Consider the following 18,806-nt stretch of genomic DNA (forward strand, 5'->3'; position numbering starts at 1 on the left):
TAATGAACAAAAGCTGTAGAAAGAAAAAATATGAATGTGAAGGCTGTAACCTCATTATTTTTATTCACATCATCATGCATTTAAATAGGCAATACATGTCAACTGAATAACAAGAAAATATGATTTACTGCTGGACTTAAATTTAAAAATAACAAAATTTTCTCAATCCACTAAATCAGTAAACAGAATCAAAGACCCAATCATAACTGAGAATTTTGACTCAACAACTTTGAATCAATATTCAACAATCTTGTTCTTGAAATTGGTTTACAATATGCTAAAGGTTCTTCTTTCCCTATGTCTAAGGGTTTATCTTTAGAACTTGATAAAGGTACTTCTTTTTCTAATCCTGATCGATACCGAAGGCTAATTGGTAAGCTATTATATGTTAATCTAACAAGGCCAGACATTAGTTATGTTGTGCAACAATTAAGTCAGTTTATGTCATCTTTTTGTCAGCCCCGTTTTGATGCATCTCTCTGAGTTGTTAAGTATCTTAAAGGCACTACTTCTCGTGGTTTTTTTTTTTTATATCATATTTTTGCTAACCTATCACTTTCAACCTATTGTGATGCAGACTGGACTTCTTGCAAATTCTCACGTTGGTCCTTAACAGGATTTTGTGTTTTTCTGGGTGATGCTCTAGTTTCTTAGAAAACTAAGAAACAACTTACGGTATCGCAGTCTTCTGCTGAAGCTGAATATCGCAACATGAAGTCTATTACTTGTGAACTTGTTTGGATTTCTAATATTCTCGAAGATCTCAGTATTTCAATTCCTTTGCTGATTACCTTTCATTGTGACAACAAAGCTACTCTACGCATTGCTGCCAATCCGATTTTCCATGAGCACGCCAAATATCTTGATAATTATTGTCATCTTGTCCACAATTATCTCAAACAAGGTTTTATTGCTCCACTCCCTATTCTATCTCAATTGTAGCTTGTGGATTTGTTCACTAAAGCTTTGACAACTATTCATCATCAATCTATAGTTGTTAAGTTGGGCTTGTGTTCTCCCCAATCTCTAACTTGAGAGGGGGGGCTCTTGGTTATATTGTTAGATAGATAGGGTTAGATTTATTTATGTGCAGTAGCAGTGTATTTAAAATAGAATCGAGTGTAAATGATTAGTCATATATTGTATATATAATTTAATATGCGCATGTTTTGGATGCTTACAAAATTTTGAATCAGAGAAGTTTCTTTCATTTTTCTCTCTTATTTATTTTGAGAAGCTTTGTTTTCTCTTATTCTTGATTTTTTCATAGACTTAAAATGTTATTGTTGTAGATGAACAACCATTCTCAAAGAATCATGAGAAATTGCGAGGGTAGTTGTACATTTTTTGAATTGTGAATGTCAAGATTGGAGATAGAGGCCACTAACAACAGTGGAGGAAAACAAAATACTAAAGCAATAGATTTTGGTAACAACAAACTTAAGAATGAATTGAATACTTGGTTTGGTGCAAGCAAAGTTGTTGAAAGTGTACTCTTTTTTTTGGCTCTTGGAATCTTGTTTATAGTGATTGCAATGAAATAAACTATGTTGGTTCATTGTGAGTCATGTAATTTACTATATAATCATAGTGACCATAGAGATGGCATAAATCCTTTAAACCTCACTTTGTTAAATTTAGTTTATGGTGTAATATTTTTTGTATTATTCCATTTTTGATAAATTATAGTAACTACTCTTGAATTTAATATTGACTTTATGAAATTCATAGCACTTCATCTATTAATAATAGATAATAAAAGATAAAATTTTCAATAGGTATAAAACGCTCTCTCTTTTAACACATTCATAGTAGCTGGAAGAGTGATCTTTCTTCTTATTCCTTTATATCACTTCCTCTATATACTACCTTTCTCATCTCATATTTGAATCTATTATTAGGGTTAAACCCAATAAAATTTAATTTAATATGCTAAATTACTAAGACAAATTTATAAAACTTTTCTCCCTTCAAGTCTAAAACGTCAAGGATATATTAAAAAATTGAAGTCAAAAAAATAAAAAAAATTAGATGTACAATTTAAAAAATGAAAATAAGCTAAAACGTCAAAGATATATATATATTGTTTACATTATCATTAAAAGAATAATGATAATAATAATAATAATTTGCCTATAACAATGATTATAAGCAGTGGGCCCGTTCCTTGCCTCTTCTATCCAATTCCAACGAGGCCTCCGTCCGTCATCTCATTGCCGCCCACAAGCTGCAGATATACTGAGAGAATCGGAGGCAGAGATCCTGCTTCTCGAAGAAATCAGAAATGGCGGTCTCCACACTCTCCCTCGTAACGCCGATGCCTCACGCTATCCAAATTTCTACTCCCAAACCCAGAATTACTCCCTGTTCTTCTTCCGTTTCTCGTTGCCGTTGCTCTCTGAATTCTTCTCCTCCTATCAATCTGAAGAAGGTATTCAATCTGGGCCTTGGCCTATTGGCCGCTTCGGTGGTGGGTTTCTCTCCGTTGGACGCCAATGCCACCAGAATCGAGTACTACGCCACGGTTGCCGAACCGTCCTGCGAGCTTGAGTTTGCTCGCTCTGGCCTTGGTTACTGCGACGTCGCTGTTGGCTCCGGCGAGGTCGCTCCTCTCGGCGAGCTTATCAATGTCAGTGCTAACACTCGCAACCATTACTTCCATTACAATTTTTACTTTTTTTTTTTTCTCATTCAATATTTATGCATTTACCTTCGTTTTCGTTCACTTTCTTCCGTTAATATATCGACTGGTGTTAGAAAGAGCCGCTGGTAACAAGATTCACATGCTTGCTAACGCCTTGACTTCGACCTAAGTTGAGTTTTCTATTGTCATTCTTAGTCTTCACTGCACTATTCCAAGCTACTTAATATCCTCCTTCTGGGTTGTGCTTTGCTACTGCAAGAAAATGAACATGTTGAATAATTGCCATTTCAGTTGTGTGCCATTTTTTGTTCTATAGAGTTTGGCTAGATGCTGCAATCATAAGCAACTTAATTTAACGGTTTTATCCATCTCTGTTTTGGTTTTGTCAACATTCTACTATAATTTTCCGCCAGTGCCTCGAGTCGAGGGCAGTATCCTTTTACTGTAAATTTTTACTAGATGCCTCTTTGACTATCCTAATTTAATTATAGCGGCAAACCTGTATTATATTTTAGATGGCTTAGCTTAAAGAGTCTATTCTATTTTTAGCATTCTTTGATTAAATGAATTCAAAAGATGTAATCATTACACTTTCAACAACACCAATATGCCTTTATGGCCTTATTCCAGTGGGTGAGGTCAGCTATGGATTGTGGCTCATCAATTATATCCCATGCCATGCCTAAGAATTTAGTGTAATCATATTCATAGGAAAATTAAAAATATATCCTACATGCATATGAACATACTTAGAGAAATGGCCATGACATTTGATGCATATCCTGCCCTGAACACTCTCCTTGGAGCTCTTAACAATAGCTTATTATGATAAGGTCCATTAGGGGCACTTTTTCAGTGCATTTGCCCCATATAAAGACTTGAGTTCAAGTACCATTAAGTTATCTCTTTTTTGACAATGGATTGCTTGTTATGCGGATTCAGATCATTAAGGGAAGTATGCTGATCACTAAGATGGCAAGGTCAATGGAAACTTCCAAACTCAAAGTTAGGCCAGTCTTTGAGTAGAAGAGATGGAGAACTAACAGAAAAACAATCTTAGCCCAGGCTGAAGGCCAACTTGAGTCAGAACCTGGATGTTACTGTTTGGAAGGGGTACCAGACCATGGGGGCCAACCCACAGCAAAGATATTTGTTGGCTCTATGTAGCATGACACCCCATTTGAAGGCAGACTCAACTGGTAGTAAATGTAGTGAATCTGATATTGTTTGAGTGGCTTAGGAGTGTGGAAATCACAGAGAGGTGTTCTGTAAGAATGGGAGAGTAAGTAATATATCATGTGTATCAGGAATTGTTTTATAATAGAGTTTTTCACTCCCAGAATGATGATAGATAAAAAAACCACCCGATGAGCCTCCTGCTCTGACCACTGACACTGAGCCATAATACCCAGTTGATCCCACGTGGCAATCACAAGGTTACTTGGACGTGTCGTGAACTTGATACTAAACCTGGGACTTTCCTAGGCCCTGTTCCACGCCCAAGTGAGATGCTAATGTTATGGAGAACCATGTATTTTAACAATAAGAGATATGGACCTGGGTGGAGGTTTCATTTGGTTAGACAAAGAAATTTTTCCCTATCACAAGCTAATTGAGTCTTGGACCATTACTTCAATTAGTTATAACTCCATTGTTACTTGCTCATATAAGAATCATATGAGTCATACCAGACATCATAACATCAAGGCTCAATATGGTTTGAGCTCCCAAACTATCAGTACTATAACAATGACCTATTCCCTTTTTTCTCTCTCTTCTGTTATTTTGTTCCAACCAGGAAGAAACAAGCCCATTTTTGTTAGTCATTTTTCTTTTTGTGATTTCTGATGAGTAGGCTTTTAGTCAATTATTGCAACTAAATGTTCTTTTTTCAATTATACTGTAAGTTTAGCAGCGCCAAATGGTTTCATCTGACTTGAGTTCTTATAGCAGCAGGACTTGGTTCTACATTACTAGAGATCAAAATTAAGTTCTTTTGAGATAATTATGCAAGTGATTTTTTCTTCCAGAAGTCCTCCCATGTTTATTCATGTTTGCACCGATCAATTTCTTGTGAGTGCCTGGATCTTATTGCTTTAGTTGCAGATTGAAACCTTCAGATGGAAAAGATGTTAAAGAGAATGAACAATTTGATTTCAGGCTAGTAATGTGGTGACGCGATAATGTTAGGTTGACTTCGTTGTCATTCTCACAATGGAGATTAAGAAAAGGAGGAAAGATGGCCCTTTGTATCTGAGACAACCTGGTGACACTCAATTTACTCATATGATGACAGTTTCTTGGTGATTAGTTCATATTGTAATTCATGATTGGTGGAATAGTCATAAACCAGTCACGGTACAACTTATTGATTTTGATTCATTGAAGAATTATAAGATTGATTGTTCCTGTATGATGCCTTTGAATTATCTTCATTCATTTAGGTCTCTCTGCTCTGCTTACTGCAACCTGAAATTCAGAATGGGATATATTTATGGAAAACTAATTATTAAATATGTATAAATAATCATATTAGTCTGAGAATATGGAGTATGGACAAATGATTTAAGTTGTGACTGAACAGTTGATGAATCACCTAATCACAAATAAACAGCTTTTTTTTGCTAAATAATAGACAGTCTTTTTGAAACATAGTTTCCTTGCTTTTTTGTTATTAACTTGATGTTGTTCCAGGCTACATAATGTACTCATGCACATCAAGACCCATGGGCTTGCAAACAAACCATGATGCATTGTAGATAACTGCAATTAAATACATGTTTGGAAACAATCACTGATGAATTTCCTTCTGAAATCAAATTTCAACTATTGTACATAAAAAATTTGTTCCAAATATCCTAAAAAGAATGTGATTTTTAGTCCTCAAGTCATGGCTGCTACAAGGCAACAACTACTTTAACTTTTGACCCTTGATGTGAGTCAATTATATGTTTTGTCTTTTAGTTGTTATTATATCATAGGTTAAAAAGTTCATGTTGCCAAAGTAGTAGGTAGGCCTATCAATTCATCAGAAAATTTCAATAATTTTTGTATCTTGAATTCTTTCCAACAAATGCAAGAAGGTCTAAGTTTAAGTTGAGAGGAAGCCTTCAATAGTCAAAGAGTTAAATTTAAAAATGAGTTGAAAGGTACTTTGAGGTGTTATTCAATTCTAAAAATTAAACACCATCCCTCCACCAAAGAATAATTCCTAGATTTATCACTGTCTTTAAGATTGCACACAATGTGTTTTTGTCCGAGTCCATGCATTTTACATATACTAGCTATAATTTTCTGAGAGGTATTATTTTTTGTTGTGACAGGTTCACTACACTGCAAGGTTTGCTGATGGGACAGTTTTCGACAGCAGCTATAAACGAGCCAGACCTCTCACTATGCGCATTGGCCTTGGCAAAGTAAGCATTCTTTCAAAGCCAACTACTGGGTCAATATATTGTGCATCTACATTCTTATTTTCTTTCTTGTAACAGTCATGCTTTTATTTCACATTCTACATTTAAGGGGTTAACCTGGGATTATAACTGTTTAAAGGCATATATAACACCAAATGCTCCCCTAGGAAGATACTCCATAATTATTAACCCCTTCAGTTTCAATGTGGCATCACCCATGTGTTCTACCTAGTTATGGAATAGTGAAATGCTTGTTTTAAGCCCCCCCCACCAAAAAAAAAAAAAAAAGAAAAGAAAAAAAAACTTGTTTTAATCTAGCAAAAAAAGAAAAAAAAGTTGTTTTCTATGGATTTATTCAACATGAACATGGTCTGTGACCATTGATTTCCATCATCCGGGGTGTTTTCCCTCTGTAAGTTCCTACTCCTGCATTATTAATGTTCTTACTTTAAGTGCTTATGTCAGAAGTACACTCTAGCACCAAACAAATTATGTAATCTTAATATCTATAACTTGTCTCTTTAACTGGCTGTTTGTCTTCTGTTTTTCCTTTTGTTTTTACATATTTGTCCCTTCTATAATGGTTTCATGTCATCACCTTAGATACTGGTCAGATGGCAAAGAGTGCTCTGAAGCATTGCAGAAACTGAGAAATGCCTCTGCTGTTAAAAGAATAGAATGCTGGGTGGTTAAGAACATGTTGATATAAAGGGTGTAGCTCTGATTGGAGGAACCAAATACATCTAATCAGCACTAACTAATTTAGGTGAAACACTGTTGGGTTATAAAATGAATGTTGGCTAGAATATGGATGTTTGATTGATGTGTATCAAGATGAAAATAATGAGTTAAAAGTTAATGCATCCTTGAGATGCTGAAGTGGCACACTTGGCCAATTACAATATCAGAGTAATAGCCAAAACTCAGTTACCTTGTGTAGGATAGTGGGGAGGAAAATGGTTTTACTTAGGGTAGCATGAAAAGACTAGATATTGTACAGTTTAACAAAAAGTGTGGCTTTATAATTTAGAGGGAAATAGATAGCAAGGCAACTATTCTAGCTCCCAAAAGACTCTCACAGATGGTTCAAAGTTGTTTCTTTTCTTTTCTTTTCTCTTTTTTGTGATTTTTAATTGATTAACTTCTGTGTTGATATGTATACATTAATGTATTTGTACGTATATGCATATATAATTATGAAGGAGCAAGGAGAAAATATCTAGTCAAATGGAGCTCTCAATAATATTCATTATGATTATTCATTGCAGTAATGGGGAATTGGAGAAGAAATAGAGCTTGTTTCATGCATTGAAATGAGTTTATAATCCCTCTATATGTACTTTGAATTAACTTAATTCTTTTGCTTGTGTACCTGCACTTTCAACTTTTGAATTTTTACGCAAATGACAATATTCCAACTCCATTCTTTATCTGTGTAATTTAGGAACCATCCTTTGTAGTGACTCCAAAAGGAAGGTCTGATGCATTTATTAGATAGACAGTAATTTATTTCATGTATTCCAGAAGCTTCTAGTAGAACTAATAGAGGGGGGGAAAGCTCTAAATGGTTAAACAAAAGTAGGCTAGATTTATCTCTTAGAACTTTGATCAACCAATTATTCTCTGTTTAAGCCATTCTCTTTTAACAAGGAACATGAACTAGAGAAAAAGGGGCAATTGCAGTTCTGAATCATACATGGCAATGACATTGCTCCCTGATCTTTGAAAATTATTTTTTCCTCTAAATCTCCATGCCTAGGTGATCAAGGGATTGGATCAAGGAATCTTAGGAGGTGAAGGCGTACCACCAATGCTAGTTGGTAAGACTTCAACTCTTGACAAGTTTACTTCTTTGGTTGCTCCTCATTTTTGTTGTTGATTGATCGTTTTTGTACTTAATTTTCACTGTCATTTTTACACAGGTGGAAGACGTAAGCTTCAAATTCCACCACAGTTAGCTTATGGGCCTGAACCTGCTGGTTGCTTTTCAGGTAGGTTGTGTGATCAAACAGAATCTTAAGTTCTTCTCTCTTAATAAATGCCCGCAAAATTATTAGAATAACCTGGAGCATGCCGGTGAATTGATGGGCTTGTTTGAATTATTGGCTGGGTCATTATAGATCATAATGTAATATTATAAAATGTATTTACTTTGAGTAATTATCCTCAGACAAGCTCTGACTAACAATCATTATTTTTGGGCACTTCCCTTCCCAAAAGCAAAATTATTGTATCCAATCTTACCAAAAGTCAGTGCCTGTTTAGTTGTAGAAAACATTTTCTAATTTTACAACTAAACAAGCCCTACATTTTATATTTCAAAAACCAATAGCATTCATTTCCAGAAAATTTAGAAAATATCTTTTTGATGTTTTCCAATTCATAACATAAAGTTAAAATAGAAAATTTAGAAAATATCTTTTTGAAGTTTTCCAATTCATAACATAAAGTTAAAATAGAAAATTTAGTTTTCTGTTTCTAATTAGAAAGTCAATATTTCAATAGAAAATTAGGGTTGAAAAATTAGAAAATGTTCTCCAAGTAATTATCTTTATAAAGTTTGTTGCGTTCACCATTGTTGCCACTCTTACCACTTAAAGATTTTAGAATGGCTGTTTTGATTCCTTTGCATCAAAGAAACACAATGTGCTTAGTAGTTGTTGTCATCGTCATTTTTTTAATAGCAATGTGCCTAATTTTTTTTGCTACATAAATTTGACTGTTTATATTGTAGGTGATTGCAATATACCTGCAAATGCCACTCTTGTCTATGATATCAACTTTGTTGACATCTACAAGGGTAACAGGAAGTGATGTCTAAAAGGGTAACAGGAAGTGATGGAGGACCAATTCCTATGATAGCAGATACATGATAAATCAGTGGAAATGCTTCCAAGTAAGTCTTTCAACTGCTTATTATGGGAAGAAAACTTCCCACGTTTGATAATAGCATGTTTAGAGTTGTGGATACAGCCTCTTTACAATGCAAGGGTAAGGAAGGCTGTGTACAAAAAAGACTCTCCCTCAACCCTCAAAAAGCAGGGAACCTCACCTGTTAGATATTACTTGAGGTAGATGTCACTAGTCAAACTTCGGCAAGCAACTTGCCTTTCCATATTTCTTTTGGATAAAGACCAGGAATCAACACAATAGTTTAGTCAAATCCAAGATATCAGCAAACCAAAACACATGACTGAATATTGTTTTAGATGCAACATGGATATATACTAGACTTTAATGGCATTACTTTCTAATTTTTTGAGTTATAAGGGACTCCCGACTCACAGAAGATAAGGTCATATATAGAAATGATTCGTAAGTTATAAATCATACAGACAACCCCCACAGTGGGATTAAGGTTTGATATATTGCTATTGTTGTACCTGAACCTAGTTTTGTTTTGAAGGTTTAGAGCGATAATAGTACAGAACAGCTCCAATATAAATCATAAGGTAAGCAAGAATCTCGTGGCTGACAGCATTCAACTTTATAAGAAGAATGAAAAGTTTCTCTCACTTATCGACTCAGCTTGACCAAGAAGTCATGGGCAGTTTGCAGCTCAATAACAGCCTGCTTGATTAAATTTGTCATATTTGGGAATTTTGCACTTAGCTCACATTAATGTACTCATCATCTTTTATGTTTGTAATTCTGGACCCTCCTTGGGAAATTGAAGATATAGCTATTTCTTTCTTTTTCTTTATCTTGTAATTTTTTACCTCACACTTAGGGCTCCATTATTTCCTGATTCCATAGTTTCAGAGCACCAACTCTGGGCTGCATTATTTCTTGCTGGTAACATGTAGTTAACAAGCCATAGATAGAAATAATTGACGAGTTAGAATCTATATAGCCCCGCATTATTTCTTGCTGGTAACATGTAGTTAACAAGCCATAGATAGAAATAATTGACGAGTTAGAATCTATATAGCCCCGCCATAAGCCTTGATATGTTGTTAGTAGTATGTAGTTAACACCTTATACACTATGAACTTTTACATGAAGTATGGGAAGCGCCATTGCAGGAAGGAAGAGAAATCAGAGCTGGAAAACACCATAGTTGCGAAACCTTTGAACCCTATGCTGAGGAAGTTGATTGATGACTGAATAAGGGAAGGGCTTAAAGTATAAGAATTTAACTTCCATATTCAATTCTAACTTGTTTTATGTTTCATTTTTGCATATTCCAGCATTTTGATGATTATACAATCCTCTAATTATCTTCGTACATGTCAAGCTGCCACCACATAGCTCTCAGGTTTTGTCTTCTGCATATACCAGCACTAGATTGTTATGCATTCCTCTTTTAATCTTCCTATGTACTTGTCAAGGTGCACCACAGCATAGCTCTCAAATTTTGTCTTTTGTATATATAATTCCACTTTTAGATTGTTATGCACTCTTATCATCTTCATACTTGTCAAGACCACATGGCTCAAATAGAGGAACCCTTGGCAGATAATGTTAATGCAAGACATGAATCCATCATTAATCTGATTTCTAGCGAGCAGTATGAAGTTAATAAGAGTGGGGTTTTCTTAGATGGAAGAACGTACTTGTTTGGAGGAGTGAAAAACAAAAATTGTTAGACATGGGTTTAAACAAATCTCTACTAACTAATAAATATAGGTTATGTTTTATCCAAGTAGCAACAAATGTGACTTTCACGAAGTGGAGAGTCTCATGCACTAAGGTTTAGCAACAAATATGGTTTAGGATACTTTTTTAAGAAAAAAATGGCAAATTTTATTAGCAACACTAAGGTTTTTCTTTTGTAATTGAAAGGCCGCTTATTTGTAAAAACAGAAAAGGAAAGGTTGCATATAAATATTAAATCCTTCCTTGACCTTGTAAAGAGTTCTAGTGTAGTGAAAATGCTTTTTGAAAACAAAAAGACAAGCTTTGATAGCAATGGTAAGATTATTCTTTCATGAGTAGAAGTCTACGGGATTTGAGTTGTGAAAACAACATTTTTACAGAAAAAAAACAAGAGAAAGGTTGCAAGTAAATATAATTTTCCTCCAACTGTCACAAAACGGAGCGCCTTGGTCACTACAAATATCATTTTTCAATAATATGATAGCCACACAAAGGAAGTTTAACTACAAAAATAAATCTCTCCCTCTCTTAGCAAGATGACCCTAGAGGTGAGTTTTTTTTTATATTTTATACTAAATTGAAACAACAATGGATAGACTAGACATGCCAAGCGAGCTACTTGGAACCACCAAGTCTCAAGTTGTGCCACAAGTCGTGATGGCATGAGCCAAGCATGGCCTCATTGCGGGCCTACTGCTTGTGCTTTGCTACAAAATTCCCACTCTCCTGCTCTATGAATAGAGGTCTTTTCGTTGGTTCTTTCATTTCCCTTGCCTCTAATACACTCATTTATGAGTGTTCAAATTTCAGTCCAGTCTTGAATCAGCCAGACCTCTATCCAATCTTGATCCACTTATAAGTTTTAAATGGTTTTCGGTTTGGTCCAAAGTAACTGAAAAGCAATCGTAATTAATATAGTATTATTTATTAATAACATACATATAGTATATAATATATTAAATTAAAAATTTAAAATCTGCATATAGTATATGTATTAACATTTTCATATTAAAAAATAGAAAAAAAAATTGAGGATTGGATCCATCTGATTCAGTCTCGATCTTAATCGATCAAATCTTCAATTCAAAAATTTTAAAAATTCCAATCCAACATAAGGGCAACTTAAATCATGTAAACACATATGCTTTCATTCTCTTAGGGTGTGTTTGATAATATAAAAATTTTATGAAAAATGTCACATTTAAAAAGTTGAATTCTATCTTTATTATTTGACATACTATATTTTTTATGAAATAGTGTAACCCTTTAAAGCATGTTTGGTTTTATTTTTCATAAAAAATTAATTTTAGGGGAGTGGTGGTTTTGTTTTGTTGGAAAATATTTTATTTTCTAAGTAAATGTAATCAGACAGATACTTAGTTTCTTTTATACTCTCTTATCACCCTCTCTTAAAAAAAAATTCAAATTTCAAACAAACATATTTTCTTGTGGCACATGGAAACTCGTAACTTGCAACAGGTCTGAGATACCTCTTCGATTAGGTTAAGTATAGTTATTTGTTAAAGGGCAACTATATATAAGAGAAATCTTTAATTCTTAAACTTTTATTTAGTAGTTGATATTTTAGAGTTTCATTTAATTTTAATATCTAATAATATCTTTTTACAAGACATGCCAATTGATATCTCTTTAAAAAAAATAATAAAATAAGATTGTTGACACGTAGAATAATTTTTTTTTTTAAAAAAATTGTGTTCTTTATATAGAAAATATTTTCTAGGGTAAATTTTGTGAAGAGAATAATAGAAGATATATATTTTTTAACAGATCATATAAATTTTGAAAACTAAAAACTGAATTTTCTATTTAAAAAAAATCATTTGAGTGATTTATTTTTCAAAAAATAAGAATGTCACCATCATCCTAAATGTCACCATCATCAAATTGGATATTATTAGATATCTTCATCATCCTAAATATCCCAAACAACTTCCTTTATTATTATATGATTGATTAGGGAGCAATGGGTTTGGTTGTGTAATATATTTGTTTGTGTTACATCAAAGTTTTAACATACTTGTACATTGGGCCAACTTTGACAAGAAAATAAAATATTTAATTTGATCACTTTGTTAACATTAACCTTTATTTAAATTTTATTTTATAAAAATTAAATCACAATTATCAATTAAGATTAATAACCTAATTTATCTTAACTTTTGGATCATTTTTCAATTTTATCTCATTTTGAGAATTATTTCAATTTATGCCTAGTATTTTATGATTAATTTCAATTGTATTTTATTTTTTCCAAGCATGTGCCCCCACTGACATGGCATATGTGCCAAATAGCTAACACATTAGCAAAATGGCGTTATTTTGGTAGATTTGGACAGCCAAGCTGTTGTGCCATAGATTTGTGAAACATCTACCTGTGAATGTTTTTAATTAATAAATGACACAAACAGACTTGGTTGTTCTCACCGTCGATCTTAGTTTGTTGTCAGTTTTTTACAGATAACGTTAAATTATTATTGATAAAATACAACAATTGAGATTTGTTATGTAAGAATGCTGCAGTCGTGTTGGAGCGAGGCAAACAATTGGCAGGTGTCTTTCCGTGGAAATATGCAGCGAGTGGCTCCGGTCTCCGAATACTCGATAGAAGTCTCGAATAAGCCCTCAGGTGCATATTCGGTAGATGATTAATCCATCCGGGAGTATCTTCTTGTATATTCGGGACATAACTGTGCTCATAAGAACAAATTAAAAGGCACACCAGGATTTCTCACCCTGCGTATGTCCTCCGATGCTTAAGTCAGTTTGTAAAGGAAAATAGTTATCTAAGGGAACTCGTAGAGGTTATGTCGAGTGTGAAATAAATAAAGGATGCAATTAATAAATATAAAAGATGTACCTTTTAGATGAGAGATGAGCTATTCATAGTATTTTTACCAGATGTCGGGGATGAATATGCACACGATGAACATAATGCTCAAGGACCACAACTCTTATGCTCACTGAGTGCATGTTCATCCCCAACATCTGGTAAAAATACTATGAATAACTCATCTCTCGTTAGGAAGGTATTTCTTTTATATTCATTAATTGCATTCTTTATTTATTGCACACTCAGTAGAACCTTTACGAGTTTCCCCAGATAACTATTTTCCTTCACAAATTGACTTAAGTATTGGAAGGCATACGTGGTAAGGAATCCTCGAGTGCCTTCTAATTTGTTCTTGTGAGTGCAGTTATGCCCCGAACACAAGAAGATACCCTCGGATGGATTAATCCTCTACCGAAAATGCACTCGAGGGCTTATTCATGAATTCTATTAGGCAATCAGAGACCGAAGCCATTTGCTGCATATTTTCATGAGTAGACACCTGCTAATTGTTTGCCTTGCTCCGCCATGGCTATAGCATTCCTGCATAACAAATCTCAGTTGTTGTATTTTGGCAACAACACAAGCGAATTTGACTCCTAACAGTGGGCTGCGTGAAACCCTATCCGACCAGCCCATCCAAGATTGGGTCAAAGACCCATCTTCACCAAGAACACTTAGGGTTTCAGCTTCACCAACGACCACCCCCCTTCACATTCTTTTCTTTTGCACCAATTGTCGTTGCCACCATAGTTCACCTGCAGTCGTTGTCGCCACCATAGATCACCTGCAGTCGTTGTTGCCACCATCACCATCACCACTTGTAGTCGTCATTGCTGTCGTCGGAGAAAAAGAAGAACGACGAAGGCACTGAGGAAGCAAGCAATTGGTCGATAAGGAGCAATCGACGACGATTCACGTTGCACCCAAAACGATGGCATAAAGCAATCGAAGATGTCAAATCAGCCATAGTCGTTAGAGCTTTCGAGCAAAGGCTTCACCACTGTTGACAGCCATGGCTTCTAGTTGCCTCATCGAGAATATATATATGTAACATGGTTTCCAGTCGCCAGAAAGAGAAATCGACGTTTAAGCTTTAGGGGAACATGGTTTAATTTTAATTTTTTCTTATGTGGTAGATTCGTGTTGATGTGAAGAACAAAAACAACATTGTTTTGTCTTATGATTTGTAGCAAGACCAAGGTATAACGACGTTATTTTGTTGATGTGTCAATTATTAGACACATCAATATGCCACCTCAGCTGGGTCACGTGTCATGTCGATCGAGAATAAAATTGATATTAATCTTAAAGTATGACAATCAAATTAAAACAATTCTTAAAATAGAATAAAATTAAAAAATGACCCAAAGTTGAGGAAAAATCACTCCCAGCCCTAACAATTATCACTTAATAATTTTTTATTTAAAATATTTTTTTAAATCAAGGTTAACAAGGTTTTGGTAGATATTTAATTTAAACCAAAAAAAGAGCTATGTTTTTTCTTTAAATAAGAATTACATTAAAAGAAAAAAAATGCAAAAGCGTCTACAATTACAAGTTAGGGCTTATCTCGAGTCTCACAACAAAAATCTAAGGTAGAAGATCTAAAAAAAATCACTGAAACAAGATATGTACATAAGTTAGGAGAGATCTTCATCCACAACACCAATGGTAGACAAGGGAAGTAACTTAGTAGAGTAGACAAGGAATATATAAAAAATCATTAAATGTATGATCTTTCTTAAGCATTAGATTGGTACACTCATACGGAGTGTTGATGCAGGAGCTCTGTCAACCCCTGACTATTCCCTAAACAATGACTTAGGGTGCAAGGTATACTCATAATCCAGTCTATTATATTTTCATTCAGTAAAGTTGAATCCATTGGTTATGTAAGATATTTGAAGAAAAAAAAAAATTCAATTGTGAGTTATTTAAAATTGTGTCATGATTTGTTATGTACTTCAATTTATAAATCATATAGCCAGTGATGGAGTGGCATACTTGATGACTTGATGATGCACAAGTGCACATCTTTACAAATTTGATGATCTAGGCAATTGGAGAGAGCAAAACTAGTAATAAAGTAAGGCCTGGTGGCTTGAGAATGCTTATCCCTTCTCCCAACTTGCAAAAAGAATTGTCTCAAATCATTTTGAAATGAGCTCTAAGGTGATTAAAGTTAGCAAATCTTTGGAATTTTTACCTTAAAAAAGTAACTTAGGAGATAATTGAGAGTTAGTTGGTCGTCCAGAGCATGCTCACGATATTAGTCCTTTATACTCGTAGTCTAATTTGAGAGTTAATCTATTTTTGTTTGATCATAAAATATGTCTCAAATTTACTAAGATGAAGAGATTTTTAATTTCATCTCGACAAATAAATTAAATTTGATAAAAAATTAAACTTGTTTAGAGTATTAAATTTAGATGATCTTTTCGATCATGAAAATTATTTGATATAGTGAAAAAAAAATAGTGAGGTGACCTTTTTTTTTTCCACATTAAAAGACAATGCACTATGTAATAAATTATGGCATATTATTGCCCCGATACTATTTAAACTTGAAACATCCAATCTCAACATGATTAATTAATTCCATAAAACTCCCATATTTAGAGGATAAAATCCCTATTTTTGAAAAGTTTATTTTGTTATGGGTACTTTAATCATGAATATGTCCAAAGTTTTGAGGTCAAACATAATATATATATATATATATATTGGTAAATTTTACTTTGGTTATTTCTTGTTTAAATCATTTTTACATACATTTACGTGGTTTATATATGTTTAATATTTTGAGTTTTTATATTTTTTTAAAGTAACCTTTTTCATTAATCCAAAAATATATTTTTTTGTAATTTAAAGTGTGTTTAAAAAATAAATTAAAAAACTAAAAATATCTAAAATTATATGACCTAATTAAATACAATTGTATTAACTATTGAGGTAGAATTTACTTTTTTTTCCCTTTAATTAATGAGAATTCACAACCTTTACTTTTTGGATATGCCATGCATCAACGTCATGATTAAATTAATTAACAATAATCAGCACTCATTCTAATCCACATGCTCAGCATATATTAATTAATTATTAGGTAATTATTTATGCATGCATGTTATCATACCCAACCCAACCCAACCCTGAGGTTATGTTAGAGTAATTAATAATTGTATGTTTTTATTATTGACAAGGATTTTATTAATAAGGTCTCATATTATCAATAATAATAATAATAATAATAATAATAACCCACCCTTGTAAGCACAATGACAATAGGGTAGGTACAACTGTGGACAGCTCAGAACCCTCCCCTTCCAATTTTCCAAACTCAAATATACGTGCATTTAAATAAAAAATAATATGCAATAAAAATGACATATATAACTAACCTTTTGACATTAAACATGATTTAAATTATTAAAGATCATACACCAAGAGACAGCCAGTTCTATTTCACATACAGCAGCTCCAGCATTTCTCCCAAAACCATTCACATAAAACCCACAAACACTCCCACAAATCACAAATACCCTTTACATCATTGTAGAGGGAACAAACACTCTAAAAAGAAAACAAAAACAAAAAAGAAAAAGGTTTGGATTACGAGGGAGGGAGGGAGGACTGAAGCAAATCGACAAACAGAGAAGAAAAGAAAAACAAAACTGTTTCAGAAGTGTTTGTATATATATATAGCTACATGATGGAGCAGGCATTAGGGTTGTCGTCACTGAAGATGGTGATGTAGGGGTCCTGATCGTAGCTGGCGACGGCGCCGGCGGCGGTTGGGTTGTCGACCTTCCTGACATAGCCCGGGGGGGCCTTCTTGTCGTAAGTCTGGGCCGAGTACGGCTGACCCACAAGGTTGTACGGCACATAGGGCCAAAGCTCCGCCTTCTTCCCCGTGGACTTGGCCTTCTTCAGCACCTTGCTCGCGTCCACGTACCCGCTCACCGTCACCTTCTGCTGCTTCCTGTTTATGTTCACAGAATTCACCCCTGTGAACCCAACAAAACAAAGACCCACAGTAAATACTATAATCCAACTCATGTATATGTATATTAAACATAGATAGATAGATGGATAGAAGATTGCAGATCGAATGGAAATGGTTGAATTTATATACATGTACGCACCAGAAAGCGAAGAGAGAGCGTTCTTGACTTTGAGCTCGCATCCATCACAGTCCATCCTGACTTTGAGCTCCACAGTCTGCAACTGTTTCCTCTTCCTGTGTTTATGCCCAGTAGAACTGCTCATCAGGTCGGAGATGTACTCCAAGGTTCCTCCCACTCCCATCTTCTTCTTCTTTTTCTTCTTCTTCTCCTTCTATATATATATATAAGCTTCTGTTTTTGAAGGAGATGGAGAGACGAATGGAATGGAGAAGGGGGTTTAATTAATTTATAAGAAAGGGAAGTTCGGGAGCAATTGATGAAGGAACACACACACACACACCGGTGAGAAGCAAGTCCTGATCTTGAGACCTTTTCTAGCTACCTAATTGCCTTTCTCTCTCTCAGACCTTCATGTCTTCCACACAGCCCTACTACTACTACTACTTATATATAAAACGTAGGCCTTTTTTTCCCAATTTTAAAATTAGGGTAATGTATATTTATTCTATATTATATTATTTTTAGTTTAAAAATATCTTTATTAATTTATAGTAAATATATTATTTATAAAAATATTTCATCAACTAACAACAATATTTAAATTTTAAAAATAAAATATAATAAATCTATATTATTATATAAAAATTAGTAAAGAATACTCTTAAAGACAGACACCCATGAACGTTACTTTTAAAAATTAAGTTGATCGCACAGAAGAAGTGGGCAAGGTGGTGGCCCCCAGAGGCAGAGCAAGCAAACGCCCTAACCAGAAGGAGAAGCCTGCCTTGACCGATCATCATCATTAATTGTGTTTTTGCTGCCTTTCAAGTCCGAAGACATCAGACAGGATATTTTCGAGGCCCACCCAATCCGTACAATATTTTATACTTGACTGATGCTGACTATTTTAAGACTATAATTGTTCAAATATATAATAAATACAGACTATAATTGTTCAAATATATAATAAATACATATAAATAATTTAATTAATTAATGATAAATATATTATATTTTAAAATATTTAATCAACTAATTATATTTTTCGAATGTTAAAAATAAAATATATTAAACACACAGTCTAGATATATATATATATTTATTAAAATATAAAAATATACTTATTAAGAGATATATATATATATAGTTGTGATTGTTACACGAAAATACTTCAT

At 33.8% G+C, this 18,806-nt stretch overlaps 2 protein-coding genes across 2 annotated transcripts; one reads left to right on the plus strand and one right to left on the minus strand.

Annotated features, from left to right (window-relative positions):
- Window positions 1-2,191: 2,191 nt before the first annotated feature.
- LOC127803076 (photosynthetic NDH subunit of lumenal location 4, chloroplastic) lies at window positions 2,192-9,758 on the plus strand. The gene is made up of 6 exons (XM_052339098.1): window positions 2,192-2,629; window positions 5,968-6,060; window positions 7,817-7,877; window positions 7,980-8,048; window positions 8,792-8,953; window positions 9,464-9,758. The coding sequence occupies exons 1-5, from the start codon at window positions 2,285-2,287 to the stop codon at window positions 8,869-8,871; spliced, it is 648 nt and encodes a 215-aa protein (XP_052195058.1). The 5' UTR covers window positions 2,192-2,284; the 3' UTR covers window positions 8,872-8,953; window positions 9,464-9,758.
- A 7,137-nt stretch (window positions 9,759-16,895) lies between these two features.
- LOC127803193 (heavy metal-associated isoprenylated plant protein 23-like) lies at window positions 16,896-18,051 on the minus strand. The gene is made up of 2 exons (XM_052339265.1): window positions 17,650-18,051; window positions 16,896-17,511 (listed from the first exon to the last, which is right to left on the minus strand). Exons 1-2 carry the CDS (start codon window positions 17,810-17,812, stop codon window positions 17,210-17,212), a joined length of 465 nt encoding a protein of 154 aa, XP_052195225.1. The 5' UTR covers window positions 17,813-18,051; the 3' UTR covers window positions 16,896-17,209.
- Between the last annotated feature and the right edge of the window lie 755 nt (window positions 18,052-18,806).

The sequence above is a fragment of the Diospyros lotus genome, chromosome 6 (assembly GCF_014633365.1).
Source record: "Diospyros lotus cultivar Yz01 chromosome 6, ASM1463336v1, whole genome shotgun sequence".
Classification (NCBI taxonomy): Eukaryota; Viridiplantae; Streptophyta; class Magnoliopsida; order Ericales; family Ebenaceae; genus Diospyros; species Diospyros lotus.

Bases quoted from the DNA above. Each gene is read 5' to 3' on its own strand.
- LOC127803076 (XM_052339098.1), top strand. From the start codon at position 2,285: ATGGCGGTCTCCACACTCTCCCTCGTAACGCCGATGCCTCACGCTATC. The intron at 2,630-5,967 runs GTCAGTGCTAAC...TTGTTGTGACAG, and splicing joins CTCTCGGCGAGCTTATCAAT to GTTCACTACACTGCAAGGTT. The intron at 7,878-7,979 runs GTAAGACTTCAA...ATTTTTACACAG, and splicing joins CGTACCACCAATGCTAGTTG to GTGGAAGACGTAAGCTTCAA.
- LOC127803193 (XM_052339265.1), bottom strand. From the start codon at position 17,812: ATGGGAGTGGGAGGAACCTTGGAGTACATCTCCGACCTGATGAGCAGT. The intron at 17,512-17,649 runs GTGCGTACATGT...TTGGGTTCACAG, and splicing joins CGCTCTCTCTTCGCTTTCTG to GGGTGAATTCTGTGAACATA.